This window comes from Salvelinus alpinus, chromosome 4 (genome assembly GCF_045679555.1).
Source record: "Salvelinus alpinus chromosome 4, SLU_Salpinus.1, whole genome shotgun sequence".
NCBI lineage: Eukaryota > Metazoa > Chordata > Actinopteri > Salmoniformes > Salmonidae > Salvelinus > Salvelinus alpinus.
The window spans coordinates 34,773,041-34,789,955 of NC_092089.1; the positions used below are offsets into that span (position 1 = coordinate 34,773,041).

Sequence of the window (16,915 nt, forward strand, 5' to 3'; positions counted from 1 at the left end):
TTTTAGATTCCGTCTCTCACAGTTGAAGTGTACCTATGATAAAAATTACAGACCTCTACATGCTTTGTAAGTAGGAAAACCTGCAAAATCGGCAGTGTATCAAATACTTGTTCTCCCCACTGTATAAACAATAATAGAGTGGCACAGGAAGTATAAACAATACTGTCATACTGTACAGTTCTTTACCTGTGGAATCACTCCAGGAGACAGTTTAACAGTATGAAGGTTGTAAAACAAGGATATTAGTGTAATGTTTTTGGTTCAGTTCTGCTTTTTCGTATTTTCAGAAGGCCGAATTGCATTGTGGGTTCCAGCAGTGAACAGTTTGTAGAACTATTTGTGGCTTTTCATGAGAAGAGACAAAAGCAAAATTCTTCTATCAGACCCATAGACTCCAGTTACTGAAAGTGTAGTTAAAGAAATTATTAGCATAAAATGTTGTATTCATGCTATCTTAAAGGAGAGAGAGAGAGAGAGAGAGAGAGGGAGGGAGGGAGGGAGAGAGAGAGAGAGGAGGAAGAGGTTTATGGATGACACCATTCAAAGCCCATAAAAGGCAAATGTTGTGTAAACAACAGTCACTGCCGGGAATAATAAGTATTGCAGCATTGCAGCCGTTTTACAACATGCTGGTAAATTGCAACACGTACTGTGTTGGGACCTAGCCCCATTTCCATTCCTCCTGTTGCTTTACATGTCAACCTTTACTCTTTGGAGTCATATTTATGAGGACCATGAAGACTAGACTGGCATAGCAACCTGTTTAGTTTTGATTCATGGGCCATAGCCAGTTGCTGAATCATGTCTGTGCCCTCTGGTGGTATAGATAGATTCATATTTTGTGGATGTTTTTTAAATTGAGTATGCTGTATTTAATGTTGTTCTTTTCTGAATGCAACAACCAGAATTAAATAAGATGGTGCTCTTTAGGTAAAGGGACGACATACAATAAATCAATCTCTTTAACCCGGTGATGGTAACATCATTCACAGGTTATTGCGGAGTGGCAACGAGATTACAGTGACGGTAACATCCAGTCAGTTTAGTCACTGATTACCACAGCTATGCTAAGAGGTCAGGGAACTTGACTTTGACCCAGTTAACCACAGGGATATCATATACCAACCACCGGGGCTGGCTACAGGGCCGTAGTGTGTAGGCTTTTGTTCCAGCCCAGATCTAATACACATGATTTAATATAATCATCCAATGATGGTCGTGAACTAAAAAATTCTGCTTTGGGGCAACAGGACATTTTGGAATCAGCAGCAGTGATGAAGGTATGAGGCAAGAGAGGAAGGCATTTTACACAAGTCTGAACTCACATACTAGTGTTGAAGTCATCATTTAAACCAGCCCTCTCTTTAAGGTAACAAGAAAACAATAAACAAAATGTTTTAGCAACCTGGAACCTCTACTCAAGACTTCTCAGCACAAGATGGCGGAGGCGTGTAGAATGAGTGTATGAATACATCATAATTTTGTGAGCAGAGATTAAAATATTCAACATTATAGTATGCCAACATAAAACCTTCTGTACTAATGAAATTATAAAGGTGTCCACATATCTTAGGTGGCAACAGAGAGTGGTAGTAGACTTAGGTAGTAATACTATGGCATTCTATTTGAAGACTTTCTACACTGTGTTGGTACTGACACTGACAGGTAAGGGGTCTCACACACACACAAACGTGCGCGCACACACATACAGTGCATTCGGAAAGTATTCAGATCCCTTGACTTTTTCCACATTTTGTTAGGTTACTTCATAATTCTAAAATGGATTAAATAAAAATTAAATCCCCATCAATCTTCACACAATAGCCCATAATGACAAAGTGAAAGCAGGTTTTCAGAATGTTTGCTAATTTATAAAAAATAAACAACAGAAATACCTTATTTACATAAATGTTCAGACCATTTGCTGTAAGACTCGCAATTGAGCTCAGGTGCATCCTATTTCCATTGATCATCCTTCAGATCTTTTTACAACTTGATTGGAGTCCACCTGTGGTAAATTCAATTGATTGGACATGATTTGGAAAGGCACACACCTGTTTATATGTTTATAAGTTTATAAGGTCCCACAGCTGACAGTGCATGTCAGAGCAAAAACCAGGCCATGAGGTCGAAGGAATTGTCCGTAGAGCTCTGAGACAGGATTGTGTCGAGGCACAGATTTGGGGAAAGGTTCCAAAAAATGGCCCCAAGAACATTCTTAAATGGAAGAAGTTTGGAACCACCAAGACTCTTCTTAGAACTGGCCGCCCGGCCAAACCGAGAAAATGGGTGAGAAGGGCCTTGGTCAGGGAGGTGACCAAGAACCCGATGGTCACTCTGACAGAGCTCCAAAGTTCCTATGTGGAGGTGGGAAAACCTTCCAGAAGGACAACCATCTCTGCAGCACTCCACCAATCAGGCCTTTATGGTAGTGTCCAGACGGAAGACACTCCTCATTAAAAGGCACATGACAGTCGCTTGGAGTTTGCCAAAATGCACCTAAAGGACTCTCAGACCATAAGAAACAAGATTCTCTGGTCTGTTGAAACCAAGATTGAACTCTTTGGCCTGAATGCAAAATGTCACGTCTGGAGGACACCCGTCACCATCCCTACGGTGAAGCATGGTGGTGGCAGCATCATGCTGTGGGGATGTTTATCATGGTGGCAGCATCATGCTGTGGGGATGTTTTTCAGCAGCAGGGACTGGGAGACTAGCCAGGATCAAGGGAAAGATGAACGGAGCAAAGTACAGAGAGATCCTTGATGAAAACCTGCTCCAGAGTGCTCAGGACCTCAGACTGGGGCTACGGTTCACCTTCCAACAGGACAACGACCCTAAGAACACATCCAAGACAACGCAGGATTGGCTTCGGGACAAGTTTATGAATGTCCTTGAGTGGCCCAGTCAGAGCCCAGACTTGAACCCGATCAAACATCTCTGGAGGGACCTGAAAATAGCTGTGCAGCAACGCTCCCCATCCAACCTGACAGAGCTTGAGAGGATCTGCAGAGAAAAATGTGAGAAACTCCCTAAATACAGGTGTGCCAAGCTTTTAGTTTAATACCCAAGAAGACTTGAGGCTGTAATTGCTGCCAAAGGGGCTTCGACAAAGTACTGATTAAAGGGTTTGAATACCTGTGTGGTATCCCAGGAGGTCTACCCCGGGGGATGGTAATAGAGGGGAAGTACGTGAGGCGACGTTGGCTCCCTCTGCTGGGAATACGGGAGCTGAGCACCCCGACACGGACAGCTAAGTGGAGGTAATTAGAGGATAGTGCCAACCAGCCGTGGAGGCTAAATAAAAGGAGCACGATGGCACACCGCGGGAGAGAAGGGAGAGAGACGGACACCAGAGAAGGGAGAGAAAGGAGAGAGACGGACACCAGAGAAGGGAGAGAAGGAAGACCGAGCAAACCTAAGTTATTTCTTTGATAGATTTATTTTCTTTCTAAAGTAAAGTTGTTTTTCGGACTAAAGCCTCCCTGTCTCTGTGTCAATCTCTGCACGCTCAACCCAACACCCCACGGTTTACCACACTTGTTTAAATGTGATATTTAAATGTTCTATTTTTAAAACATTTGCAAAAATGTGTCATTATGAGGTATGGTGTGTAGATTCATGAGGGGAAAAAATGATGTATCCATTTCGGATTAAGGCTGTAACATAACAGAATGTGGAAAAAGTCAAGGGGTCTGAATACTTTCTGAATTCACTGTACACACACACACAAAGTCACAATTTCTGTGGGATCACTGTACAACATATTGGGCAAATCGTTAGAGACTAACTTGGGTCTGTGAGAAGCTTCCACTTTTTTGTATTTTTACACCTGTGTGTGTTAAAGTTAAACGTGGTTGCGGTGGGGTTGCGTGCTTTGAACATGTACTTCCTCATAGATTATCAGAAGGCCAAAGTGCATCATGGATTGCAGCAGTGACAGTTGGTGTAACTATTTGTGGCTTTTCATGAGAAGAGACAAAAGCAACATTCTTAACCAAATGTACATGTTCCTCTTATATTGGACACATAGACTGCAGTTACTGGAAGTGGAGTCAAGAAATGATTAGCATTAAATGCTGAGAAAGTTCTAAGAATTGAATTAGCATTTACACAAATTTAATAGAATTTCTATAGTTTTAAGTTCCCCCAAGAATTAATGTTCTATTCATACTATCTTGATAGAGAGAGAGAGAGAGCGGGGGAGAGGAGGGGGAAGTGAGAGAGGGGAGAGAGAGATTGGCAAAGAGCAAGAGGTGGAGAGCGAGAAAGTGAGAAAGAGAGAGAGAAAAGAGGTTATTGATGACATACCATTCAAAGCCTATAAAAGGCAAATGGTGTGCAAACATCAGCCACTGCTAGGAATGATGTAGCATTGCAGCCCTTTTACAAAAAGGGTTTTTCTACACTCTTAGAAAAAAAGGTGCTATCTAGAACCTAAAAGGGTTCCTCACCTGTCCCAATAGGATAACCCGTTTTGCTTCTAGGTAGAACCCATTTGGGTTCCATATAGAGCCCTCTCGGAAAAAGGGTTCTACATGGAACACAAAAGGGTTCTACCTGAAACCAAAATGTATTCTTTAAAGGGTTATCCTATGGGGACACCTGAAAAACCCTTGTATGTTCTAGATAGCACCTTTTTTTCCTAAGAGTGTAGACTGGTATAGCATCCTGTTATGTTTCGACTCATGGGCCATACATAGCCAGTTGCTGAATCATGTCTGTGCCCTCTGGTGTTATAGATTCATCATTTGTGGTGTTGTTTTAAAGGGCGACTGTACTTCCTAATTTGGCCTCGTTTTTTGTTCATTAAGAACTGCTAGCGGCCGTGACTGAATTCAAATGTTAATTTGTTTCAGGGTGTGGTTTGATGTGGGTGTCTCGTGTGTGTGTTTGCAGGTGGGAAGAGTTAGCCAAATTTTCTCATTAAATGCTTTCAATATTTAAACATGTCCCATTTGAATTGTGTGATTTACCGCTGCTCCCTAACTAGCCTCATCGGGATATCCGAAGTCCACCCAAACCTACCACAGTCATTATGATTGGATCGCATGTAACTGCACCCCGAAATGAAAATTACTTGAGTAATGCCAGCTGTCGGCATGTGGGCAGGTTTGAAACAAACCCAACATTCATTTACGTTGCGATGCAGTTGCAACCACAAGTCTCACAAAACTCTGTTTTGGATAAGACTGACTTTATAACCAAAATTATCCTCATTTACACTTTGTATTCAATTTTGACAGTAGAATAAATGTTCATGGCTCATACTGTAATGATGACACACAACTGCATGATGACAAATGATGACACACACAATCGCAACTGCATTTTTCTCATCATATCCCGATGAGGCTAGTTAGGGAGCAGCGGTAAATCACACAATTCAAATGGGACATGTTTAAATATTGAAAGCATTTAATGAGAAAATTTGGCTAACTCTTCCCACCTGCAAACACACACACGAGACACCCACATCAAACCACACCCTGAAACAAATTAACATTTGAATTCAGTCACGGCCGCTAGCAGTTTTCTAAATGAGAAGTTTTTCTGAAGGAGCAGTTGCTCTTTAAATTGAAAATGCTTTATTTCATGCTGTTATCTTCTGTATATATCAACCAAAATTCAATGGTGCTCCTTAGCCAATGGGATGACACATCTCCATAACTGGATATGCTGTGTTTTCTTTAACCTGGTTCTGCTGCCCACATTATTATCCTTCTTCTCTACCGTTTACCTCACAATAGTTCTACATACATAACTAAATAGACAATGGTAGAGGCCTCTAGAGGCCAAAAGGCTGTATTAGCATGGGCAGCTCCATTGAGGGATCCACCATTTTAATGTAGTCAACTGGGTGTGACTTCCAACTTCTTTGGCAGGTCCCTCCTGGTGACCCTGTTGGAGTCAAGTCCAACTGGATCATCAGGAGGGATCAGCCAATCATGAAGAAGAAAATGGACTACTTCAAATGTAGATTGCCTATAATGGCACAGATATAAAGATGAGTCTTCTATCTATGTCTATGGGTAGAGTGCAGTCCATGGCGCAGTCAGGTGAAATGGTAGGTCACAGAACAAACTGCAGGCGGATCACCCCCTGGTGGCTTCTGGTCACACTGACCAGAAGCCTGACACACCTTCACAGTGACTGTAACTTCTTGTCAACTTAGTCACCGATTACCACAGCTATGCTAATAGGTCAGGGAACTTGACTTTGACCCAGTTAACCAGGGGGATATCATACACAAAATGCAGGGATTGGCTACAGGGCCCGTAGCAGTCATGAAGGGATGAGGAAAGAGAGGAAGGCATTTTACACAAGTCTGAACTCACATACTAGTGTTGAAGTCATCATTTAAACCAGCCCTCTCTTTAAGGAAACAGGGAAACAATAAACACATCATCAATTAACTACCTGGAATCTCTAGTCTATGTTTCTCAGCACACGATGACTGAGGCGTGTATAAAGAATCAAGAATGTATGAATAAATATAATTTTGTGAGTCAGATGTTGAAATCCAGGACGTTACAGTATGTCAACATAACCCTTCCTGTACTAATGAGGCTATAAAGGTGTCCAAATATTTTGGGTGGCCACAGAAAGAGTGGTACAAAACTGAATAGAAGTTTCATAATGGTTAGGTTGTTAAGAATGCACTGGTATAAGTGGACGTACGTGGTGTTTTGGAAACTTCACACCCGTTCACACCTGTATCTGCCCTCTCATTGGCTAGAATGGTCCCACCTGATCTCGCCTTCTCCCGCCTGCCTTCCATCTTTGAGGACATGTTTTTCCATTGTTGCAACGGTTACTCGACTATGTTGTCAATATAACAGAACATCTTTGGTGCAGTCCATGGTGTAGTCAGGTGAAACGGTAGGTCATAGAACATACTGCAGCCTGATCACCCCCTGGTGGCTCCTGGTCACACCTGCAAACACATCAGCTCAGACACACCTTCTCACCTTTACATTGACGGTAACCTCATCCCCAGGCTACTGGGCACAGCAGGGGAACTAGATTACAGTGACGGTAACTTCCAGTCAGTTTAGTCCCTGATTACCACAGTATTGCCAAGAGGTCAGGGATCTTGATCAGTAAAGAACTCCAGTGACCCAGTTAACCAGGGGGATATCATACACAAACCACAGGGGTTGACTACAGGGTAGTGTGTAGGCTTTTGTTCCAGCCCAGCTCTAACACACATGATTCAATATAATCAACTATTGATGGTCGTCAACTGAAATATTCTGTTTTGGGGCAACAGGACATTTCGGAATCAGTAGCAGTCATGAAGGGATGAGGCAAGAGAGGAAGGCATTTTACACATCTGAACTCTCCCAATACATTCGAGAGTACACACTTTCATTTAAACCAGCCTACTCTTTGAGTAAAGTAACACGGAAATAAAAACAAAATGTTTTAGCAACCTGGAATCTCTACACAAGATGGTTGAGGCTTGTATAAAGAATGTATGAAAAAATCATAATTTTGTGACTTGTATGTTGAAATCTGGGACATTACAGCATGTCAACATAACACTTCCTGTATTAAAGAAGGTTTAAAGGTGCCCACATATTTTAGGTAGCCACAGAGAGTGGTAGTAGACTGAGGTAGTAATACTATGGCATTCGATTTGAATACTATCTACACTGTGTTGGTACTGACACTGACAGGTAAGGGGTCTTTCTCACACACACACACACGCACACACACACACACACACACACACACACACACACACACACACACACACACACACACACACACAGTATACATTTAATTCACACATGTATAAAGATGACTGAATCATTTAGTCAATTAATCCCACAAAGGATGGAGTTACAAATGGCGATGTGACAAAAAAAACTCACACGCACGCGCGCACACACAAAGTTACAATTTCAGTGTGATCATTGTACAACATATCGAGCAAATTGTTAGCCACTCACGTGAGTCTGTGACAAACAACATTATTCAGACACAGCTCATCAGGATGTATGATGCCCTTAAAGTGGCAATCAGCAGTTGCTACACCATTTTTGGACTTACAGTGTAAATGAATGATATGCACCCATTGATTTTTGAAGAATTTATAAATGACTCATGAGCTTAGTTCAGCTGTTGTTCCCCATCAGAATCCAAAATATAAGCTTGTTTTACTCCAATGTTTGTAAACAAAGAAAATGTAAACAAACTATATAGCCTCAAGACATGGTTATCATTATCATGGATGATCAGTCCTTGCATCCATAGCTCTGTCTATGAATTAGAGAGTGGTTCGATTTCTCCAGCCCCATCCCTCAGCTTTTTACGGAACTGCTTTGTTATAGTTTTTACTGCTGATTTAATGGTCTCTCTCTCTCTCTCTCTCTCTCTCTCTCTCTCTCTCTCTCTCTCTCTCTCTCTCTCTCTCTCTCTCTCTCTCTCTCTCTCTCTCTCTCTCTCTCTCTCTCTCTCTCTCTCTCTCTCTCTCTCTCTCTCTCTCTCTCTCTCTCTCTCTCTCTCTCTCTCTCTCTCTCTCTCTCTCTCTCTCTCAGCAAAAAATAAGTAAATAATTGAAAATAAAAGTAACAAATAATTAAACAGCAGCAGGGAGATAACGATAGCAAGGCTATATACAGAGTCAATGTGAGGAGGTCCTGGATGGCAGGAAGCTTGGCCCCAGTGATGTACTGGGCCATATGCACTACACTCTGTAGTGCCTTGCGGTCAGAGGCCAAGGTGTTGCCATACCAGGCAGTGATGTAACCAGTCAGGATGCTCTTGATTTTGCAGCTGTAGAACCTTTTGAGGATCTGAGGACCCATGCCAAATATTTTCAGTCTCCTGAGGGGAAATAGGTTTTGTCGTGCCCTCTTCACGACTGTCTTAGTGTATTTGGACCATGATAGTTTGTTGGTGATGTGGACACCAAAGAACTTGAAGCTTTCAACCTGCTCCACTACAGCCCCGTCGATGAGTATGGGGGCGTGCTCGGTCCTCCTTTTCCTGTAGTCCACAATCATCTCCTTTGTCTTGATCACGTTGAGGGTGTAACGGCTGTCAATGTCGTTCTCCTCCTCAGACGAGGAGGAGCATGGATCGGACCAAGATGCGGAGTAGGAGGTATTCATGATTTTAATGGCAAACCAACAAACACTACAAATAAACAAAAACAACAAACGTGACTAACCTGCAACAGTCCTGTGTGGCCCAAACGCTAACACAGGAAACAAACACCCACAAAACACCAGTGAAACCCTGGCTGCCTTAGTATGACTCTCAATCAGAGACAAACGATACACACCTGTCTCTAATTGAGAATCATACCAGGCCGAACACAAAACCCAACATAGAAATACAAAACATAGACTGCCCACCCAACACTCACCCCCTGACCAATAAAGACATACAAAACAAGAGAAAACAGGTCAGGAACGTGACAGAGGGAGAGGTTGTTGTCCTGGCACCACACGTCCAGGTCTCTGACCTCCTCCCTATAGTCTCATCGTTGTTGGTGATCAGGCCTACCACTGTTGTGTCATCGGCAAACTTGATGATGGTGTTGGAGTCGTGCCTGGCCATACAGTCATGAGTGAACAGGGAGTACAGGAGGGGACTGAGCACGCACCCCTGAGGGGCCACTGTGTTGAGGATCAGCGTGGCGGATGTGTTGTTACCTACCCTTAGGTAACAACACAGTAAGAGATTAGACTACCTCTAATCTCTTACTTTTACCACCAAAGCAATTATGTTAACTCACAATTATATAGAGCTACATTTTACTATATGTTTAGTATCATAGTGTTTAGCATTGTGTTATATGTTCGCTATTTTGTTATGACATTGCGACAGTGGTTTTTATGCTGTAACAATGAAGTGTTTAGTAAATCAATCTCCCTTGCATGTGGTCCTGATTTAACAGGCCTGTCCTATGTGGGTCGGGTGAGAGCTGGATACGAGACGACCTTCACCTGTACCCCCAACTGCATCCCAGGATGCACCTACACCTGGCTGCTGAAGGGGCGCACTTTCAATGGGAGTGAGTTGACCTGGACCCCAGACGGTCTGGACCGCATTGTGGAGCTGCAGTGTACTGCGGTCAACACAGAGAGTGGGAGCTCAAAGAGCATAACCACAATCTTGGAGGTGAAAAGTAAGAGATTTCTTTGTTTTTAACTTACAATCATGCGTGCTTGTGGTCCCAGAAATGCATTCCACTATCCTGGTGTTGCAAGAGCTCTACCAACAGATCTACAGAAGCTCACACTACTGCAGCCACCACTGCAACCTGTATTACAGATTTCTAAATCTAGTGTCAACTCCTTCTATCCTGTGCGACACGCTGCGGTGCGAAGAAAATAAGAATACTTTATAGTCCATTGTCCTTACAGTCCGTCCACAGAAATGTGTCTTTTCTCTTTCAAGTGCTCTTGCTCTGCCCTGATTGAATATGCCTAAGATCCCTAACCCTAAACAACTCCAATCACACCTCTGGATCTCCTTTCTGTGTGTTCCAGGCTCAGTGTCCGTGAGGCCCAGCCCACAGCTCTCTCTCCCCGTCCTCAACCAGTCCTTCAGCCTGGACTGTGACGGCTCCTTCCCAGGCCTGCCAGTGATTTGGTACAAAGACGGCCAGGTTGTAGCTCCAGACGCCAGGATAAACCTGTTGGAACACAACACCTCCCTCCACTTCAACTCCCTGCTGCCCTCTGATGGTGGCTTCTATCAGTGCGAGGTGACCATGGCAAACATGGCTGAAAGCAAGGTCATAAGCTTGGGCTACCTGCTAAACTGTGAGTATAAGATGTAACGCCTACGCTTCATTTGAGAGAATCAGTGAATATTGGTGATGCTCTCCAATTTTCCTTTAAAAAAATGTAGAGGCAAAGCTATTTTGCTGACATTTTCTTCCTTTGCTGACCGTTGATCATTGGAGTGTTAGTATCAGTGGCCCTGGCACAGTGTTGCCTGGGAGGGAATACATCCTTACCTGCAAGGTGAACTGCACTGTCGACTGCTCCATCCGCTGGCCGTTGAGGGGGGGTATCCTCACTAGCACCTACCTCTCCGTGAACAGGAACATCCTGAAATGGATCCCGTCGGTACCTGGTACGGTCCAGAACTTCACCTGTGTGGTGAAGAACACAGCAGCTGGATGCTCTGCAGAGGCCTCCAAGACAGTGAAGGTCACAGGTAGTTACTCCTGTTTTATTGTATGATAAAATGAAGCTACACTGCAGAATCAATTCTTGCAATGGCAGTTTTGTGATTGTAGTTTGAGGGTTCTTTAGATTGTGAATAGATGACTCTCCAGACAAACCCTGGATGGAGACTGATTACTCTTTGGCAGATTTAATGATGAACTGACCACATTCATTCAGCCATGCATAAAGGTAGATAATCAATTACTATCATAATTCCAAAGAACTGATTCACCATATTGTAAAACTACACTATACTTCGACTTATATAATAATATCCCTCATAAAATATTCCTACACTATTATCACCAAGTTATCATGATACAAAATGTATTAACTCATGCTTAACCCCAGTTGTAGGTACTGTTAAATCTAAATATTTAAATCGAAATGCTTTGTTTTTTAACCTAGCTAGAATACCTGCATACTACATGGTAAAAATACTGTTTTAGACAGTTTCCATCATCTCCAAAATCCCAGACTGCATCATGTTATTGTTCCCTCATGCAGGACCCACAGTATCAGGATCTGAAACACTGAGGCTGAGTGGAGTTTTAGGACTGGTCCTCTGTGTGGGTCAGCTGTTCCTCCTGGATCCCTAGAGGCGGCGCTATAAGACTACAGATAATGGGAAGGACAGAGGAGAACATTGATTGAGACCAGGTTCACCTTCAGAATGAACAATAAAACAGGAACCAACGTTTGGAAATTCTTAATCCTGTCCAATAAGAATGCTAATTTCTCAGAATAAGAATATAAGAATGTAAGAATGTTTCCTATGTTGTGGCATAATGATAGTTGAGTCATTGGAAGTTTCCAGTGAATTATGTTTATCATTCACATGCAGTGGATAATGATGAGAAATTATCTATGTAATATTTCCTTATTTGCAATACGTACTGTATTATAATTATTTGTATTATTTCTGTACTTTGTTGCTGTTGAGATGACCTTGTAAAATATACTCCCAGATGAGTGTGGTAATACAGTTAAAGTCGGAAGTTTACACACATCTTAGCCAAATACATTTAAACTCAGTTTTCACAATTCCTGACATTTCATTCTAGTAACAATTCCCTGTCTTACTTAGGTCAGTTAGGATCACCACTTTATTTTAAGAATGTGAAATGTCAGAATAATAGTAGAGAGAATGATTTACTTCAGGTTTAATTTCTTTCATCACATTCCCAGTGGGTCAGAAGTCAAATTAGTATTTGTAGCATTGTCTTTAAATTGTTTAACTTGGGTCAAACGTTTTGGGTAGCCTTCCACAAGCTTCCCACAATAAGTTGGGTGAATCTTGGCCCATTCCTCCTGACAGAGCTGGTGCAACTGAGTCAGGTTTGTAGGCCTCCTTGCTTGCGCACACTTTTTCAGTTCTGCCCACAAAGGTTCTAAAGGATTGAGGTCAGGGCTTTGTGATGGCCACTCCAATACCTTGACTTTGTTGTCCTTAAGCCATTTTGCCACAACTTTGGAAGGACGCTTGGTGTCATTGTCCATTTGGAAGACCCATTTGCGACCAAGCTTTAACTTCCTGACTGATGTCTTGAGATGCTGCTTCAATATATGGCAGCATGTCAAGTCGTTTGTCTGTGACTAGTACATTTTAACCTACTAATAACCTATTTATTTATGGTTGAGTAACTTCCTTGTTGTGTAGTGCAAACTATTTTGTTTTTGCTGGTGTAAAGATCACGGGTCTCTCTCAACTCGGCACTTCATTACTTGAAGTTTACCAAAGTAACCCTATCTCTGGCTGGCCTGAGTTCCTCCTTCGTCCGCGGAGTGTCTCGTCCAAGCTGCTCCTTTTTGCTTTTCGCCTGGCTGTCAGTGGCAGCTCAACAATCCTCAACCCGTTCTCTCAATCGACCTCAACACCCAATCTACTCACACGCGCACACACAGACTCATACATACACGCTGTCCCTCTCTCCCCTTACCTTCGTTGGCCTCTATTTTTTACATTTGTCAGAGAAAATTACAATTTTCATGGTATTGCTTAGTGCACTGACTTTATTGAACTCTGGAGAAAACGAACATTGTTGCTGGGTGAGTGCATCTGACAATGTGCTCTCTCGCCCATTAGACATTTTGTTTGCAGGAACTTGTTCTTTTTCACTCGGTCCACTCGTCCATGTGCCGATGTATTTGTGGCATGATGTGAACAGTACGAATTTGTGTCACTACCAAAGTCTAAGGGTTTTAAATGACTGTTTTTTATTGTCTGGAAACTCACACACGCTTGCGGTAGGTCTCTTAAAAAAGAGAAGCCGTGCAAGGTTATTAAACCGAGGTGCCTAGTTATTCTTCTTTTGTTGATATTTGTTGATACCAGGTAACGTGCAACCTAACCCTGGCCCTGGTATGCAATGTCTCCAAACCCCCTCTGATTTTAAATCAAGGATCTGGTTTTGGTATTTTTCATTTAAATGTACGCAGCCTGTTGTCAAAAATTGATAGGGTTAGGATTTGGGCTAAATCAACTGATGCTGATGTAATTGTGTTTTCTGAAACCTGGCTCAGCAAGTCTGTTTTTGATAAGGATATTTGTATAAGTGGTTACAATGTTTATCGCACTGATCGAGTTAAGAAAGGTGTGGCTATATATGTAAAAACTAAATTCCCTGTAAGTGTGGCAAAGTCTGAAACTATTTGTAAACAGTTGGAATTTATTGCTTTGAATATTGAGGTTTCAAAGGGTCTCTCTATAACTGTGATTGGCTGTTATAGACCCCCCTCTGCTCTCGGTGATGCATTTTCTTCTTTGACGCACCTTATGTCTAAACGTCTTTACAGTGAAAGTATCTTGATTGGTGATCTCAACTGGTGTTGGTTAAAGCCAGTGTCTGATGATTTAAAAATGTTTTGTAATTCTATGAATCTTACCCATTTGATGAACTCACCCACTCACCCAAATCTTAAAAGCCCAGATAAATCTACCCTGATTGATTTGATATTGACAAATGTTCCACATAAATATTCTGCGGTTGGTGTTTTTTGTAATGATTTAAGTGACCATTGTGCTGTTGTTGCTGTTAGAAATACTAAGGTTCCTAAGACAAACCCACGTTTTATTCGTAAGAGAAATTTGAAGTGTTTTAATGAGCAGGTTTTCTTTCATGATTTGTTTTATTTTGATGGTGCAAGATTGAGTTTATCCCTGATGTGGAAACTGCCTGGAAATTCTTTCATTATGTTTTTTTCCAAATAGTAAACAAACATGCCCCATTCCGCAGGTTCAGGGTTAATCTACGGGATAATCCATGGTTTTCTTCTGAGCTGTCTTGTATTATTTACGACCGTAATCTAGCCTGGGCTAAAGCAAGGAAATCTTGTTCTGATGCTGATTGGCTTATTTTTAGGCAAACAAGTGTTCTTTTCTTCTCAGGAAGGCCAAGTCTGAATATTTTATGTCTGTTACCACTGATAACCTGAATGACCCTAGAAAGTTTTGGAATGCTATTAAGTCTATGTCTGGTAACAGTAATGTTAATGAATTACCGTCATGTGTTTTGAAGGACTCTTGCTGTATATGACAAAACTGAAATCCTGAATTGTTTCAATGAGCACGTTCCATCCTCTGGTAGGCTGTTTGATTCAGTGTCCTCTGTCTCTGTACAACCCTGTGTGGATGAACCAGTGAGAGCTGGTCAAACTTTTTGCTTTTTGCCATTCTCAGTGCAGGTGGTACATAAAGCCCTGAAATCCTTAGATCAGGTCCTGATCTTTTGGATCCCTGCTTTTTAAATCTGGCAGCTGATTTCATAGCTGAACCACTTACATATCTGTTCAATCTAACCATGGAATGTAATGAGATTCTGAAAATCTGGAAATCAGCATTTGTCCTACCACTTTTAAAAGGGGGAGATCCAACTCTTTTAAGTAATTATAGGCCAATCTCAAAGCTGTCACCCCTGGTGAAAATACTTGAAACCATTGTGAGTGAACAGCTAAAAGAGTTTTTATTTACTAACTCTATTTTATCAATATACCAATCGGGCTTCAGGAAGAAGCATAGCACAATTACAGCAGCCATGAAGGTTTTAAATGATATCACTGAAGCCCTTGACAAAAAACAGCACTGTGTCTCACTTTTTATTGATCTCTCTAAGGCTTTTGATACAGTTGATCATGCTATACTAAGGCAGAGATTGTCGAGTGTAGGTCTTTCAGAGCATGCAGTTGCATGGTTTGTTAACTATCTGTCTGATAGAACTCAGTGCACTCAATTTGATGGGCTTATGTCTGTTAAATTGTCTGTCTTTAATGGTGTGCCCCAAGGCTCTGTACTTGGTCCTCTCTTATTCACTATTTATATAAATGATTTAGACAAAAATGTCCAAAATGCGCAACTGAATTTTTATGCTGATGATACTGTTATTTACTGTTGTGCCTCGTCTCTTGCAAAAGCTTTCCAGAACTTGCAAACTGCTTTTTATTCTGTTCAACATACGTTGTGTCAATTGAAGCTTATCCTCAATACTGACAAAACTAAACTTATGGTGTTTTCTAAAGCAAGAAATAGACCTCTGAACCTTTCACCTATTACTACCTGTCAGGGCAAGGAGATTGAGGTTGTAACCTCATGTAAATATCTTGGAATTTTAATTGATGACGGCCTCTCTTTTAAATTGCATATTCAACAATTTACAAAAAAATTGAAGCTGAAATTGGGATTTTATTTTAGGAATAAGGCCTGTTATTCTTTTGAAGCCAGAAGGAGGCTAGTATCAGCTACATTTATGCCTTTACTAGACTATGGGGATATTTTATATATGAATGCTTCCGCTCGGTGTTTGAGATCAATTGACACCCTTTACCATGGCACTTTGAGATTTATTTTAAACTGCAAAACCTTTACGCACCACTGCACTTTGTATACCAGGGTTGGGTGGCCTTCTCTAGTCACTCGTAGGCTCAGGCACTGGTATACTTTTATTTACAAAGCCGTTTTGGGTTTACTACCTTTTTATTTGGGCATTTTTATTGTTCAGAAATGTGGTGGGTACTCTCTTCGTTCGCTGGACTTTATCCTGCTAACTGTTCCAAATGTCCAAACTGAATTTGATAAAAGGGCTTTTATGTACTCTGCGCCATCGTCTTGGAACGCCTTACAAAATACTTTTAAACTGGAAGAACTCGTCCCGATTGGTATTTTTAAATCACTGATGAATGATCTTGAGACTGATTCCCTGACGTGTCAATGTTTTTAATTTGCTGTTTTTGATTTTGTTATACTCTTGTGAATTCTATGGTTTTTACTAGATGACTTGTAGTTTTTCATGTTGTTTGTCTGTAATTTTTGTAATGACTTGATGCTGCCTATCTTGGCCAGGGCGCTCTTGAAAAATAGATTTTAAATCTCAAATAGCCCTTCCTGGTTAAATAAAGGTTAAATAAAATAAATAAAAAAATATTCACAATTTTCCTTCTCATGATGCCATCTATTTTGTGAAGTGCACCAGTCCCTACTGCAGCAAAGTGACCCCACAACATGATGCTGCCACCCCCATGCTTCATGGTTGGGATGGTGTTCTTTGGCTTGCAAGCCTCTCCCTTTTTCCTCCAAACATAACGATGGTCATTATCGCCAAACAGTTTTATTTTGTTTCATCAGACCAGAGGACATTTCCCCAAAAAGTACAATCTTTGTCCCCATGTGCAGTTGCAAACCGTAGTCTGGCTTTTTTATGGCGGTTTTGGAGCAGTGGCTTCGTCCT

At 41.6% G+C, this 16,915-nt stretch overlaps 1 protein-coding gene across 5 annotated transcripts; it reads left to right on the forward strand.

Moving 5' to 3' along the window:
- Nucleotides 1-1,093: 1,093 nt before the first annotated feature.
- LOC139573386 (cell adhesion molecule CEACAM1-like) lies at nucleotides 1,094-16,620 on the forward strand. 5 transcript variants are annotated; one of them, XM_071396780.1, is made up of 5 exons: nucleotides 7,597-7,682; nucleotides 9,914-10,144; nucleotides 10,509-10,784; nucleotides 10,928-11,184; nucleotides 11,703-16,620. In XM_071396780.1, the coding sequence occupies exons 1-4, from the start codon at nucleotides 7,631-7,633 to the stop codon at nucleotides 10,990-10,992; spliced, it is 624 nt and encodes a 207-aa protein (XP_071252881.1). In that variant the 5' UTR covers nucleotides 7,597-7,630; the 3' UTR covers nucleotides 10,993-11,184; nucleotides 11,703-16,620. The 5 variants fall into 5 exon arrangements, 4 of the variants coding, with proteins under 4 accessions (XP_071252881.1, XP_071252877.1, XP_071252880.1 ...); XR_011674585.1 differs by lacking the exon at nucleotides 7,597-7,682 and adding an exon at nucleotides 1,094-1,280 and having other exon boundaries at nucleotides 10,509-11,184; XM_071396776.1 differs by lacking the exon at nucleotides 7,597-7,682 and having other exon boundaries at nucleotides 9,422-10,144.
- The last annotated feature ends 295 nt before the right edge of the window (nucleotides 16,621-16,915 follow it).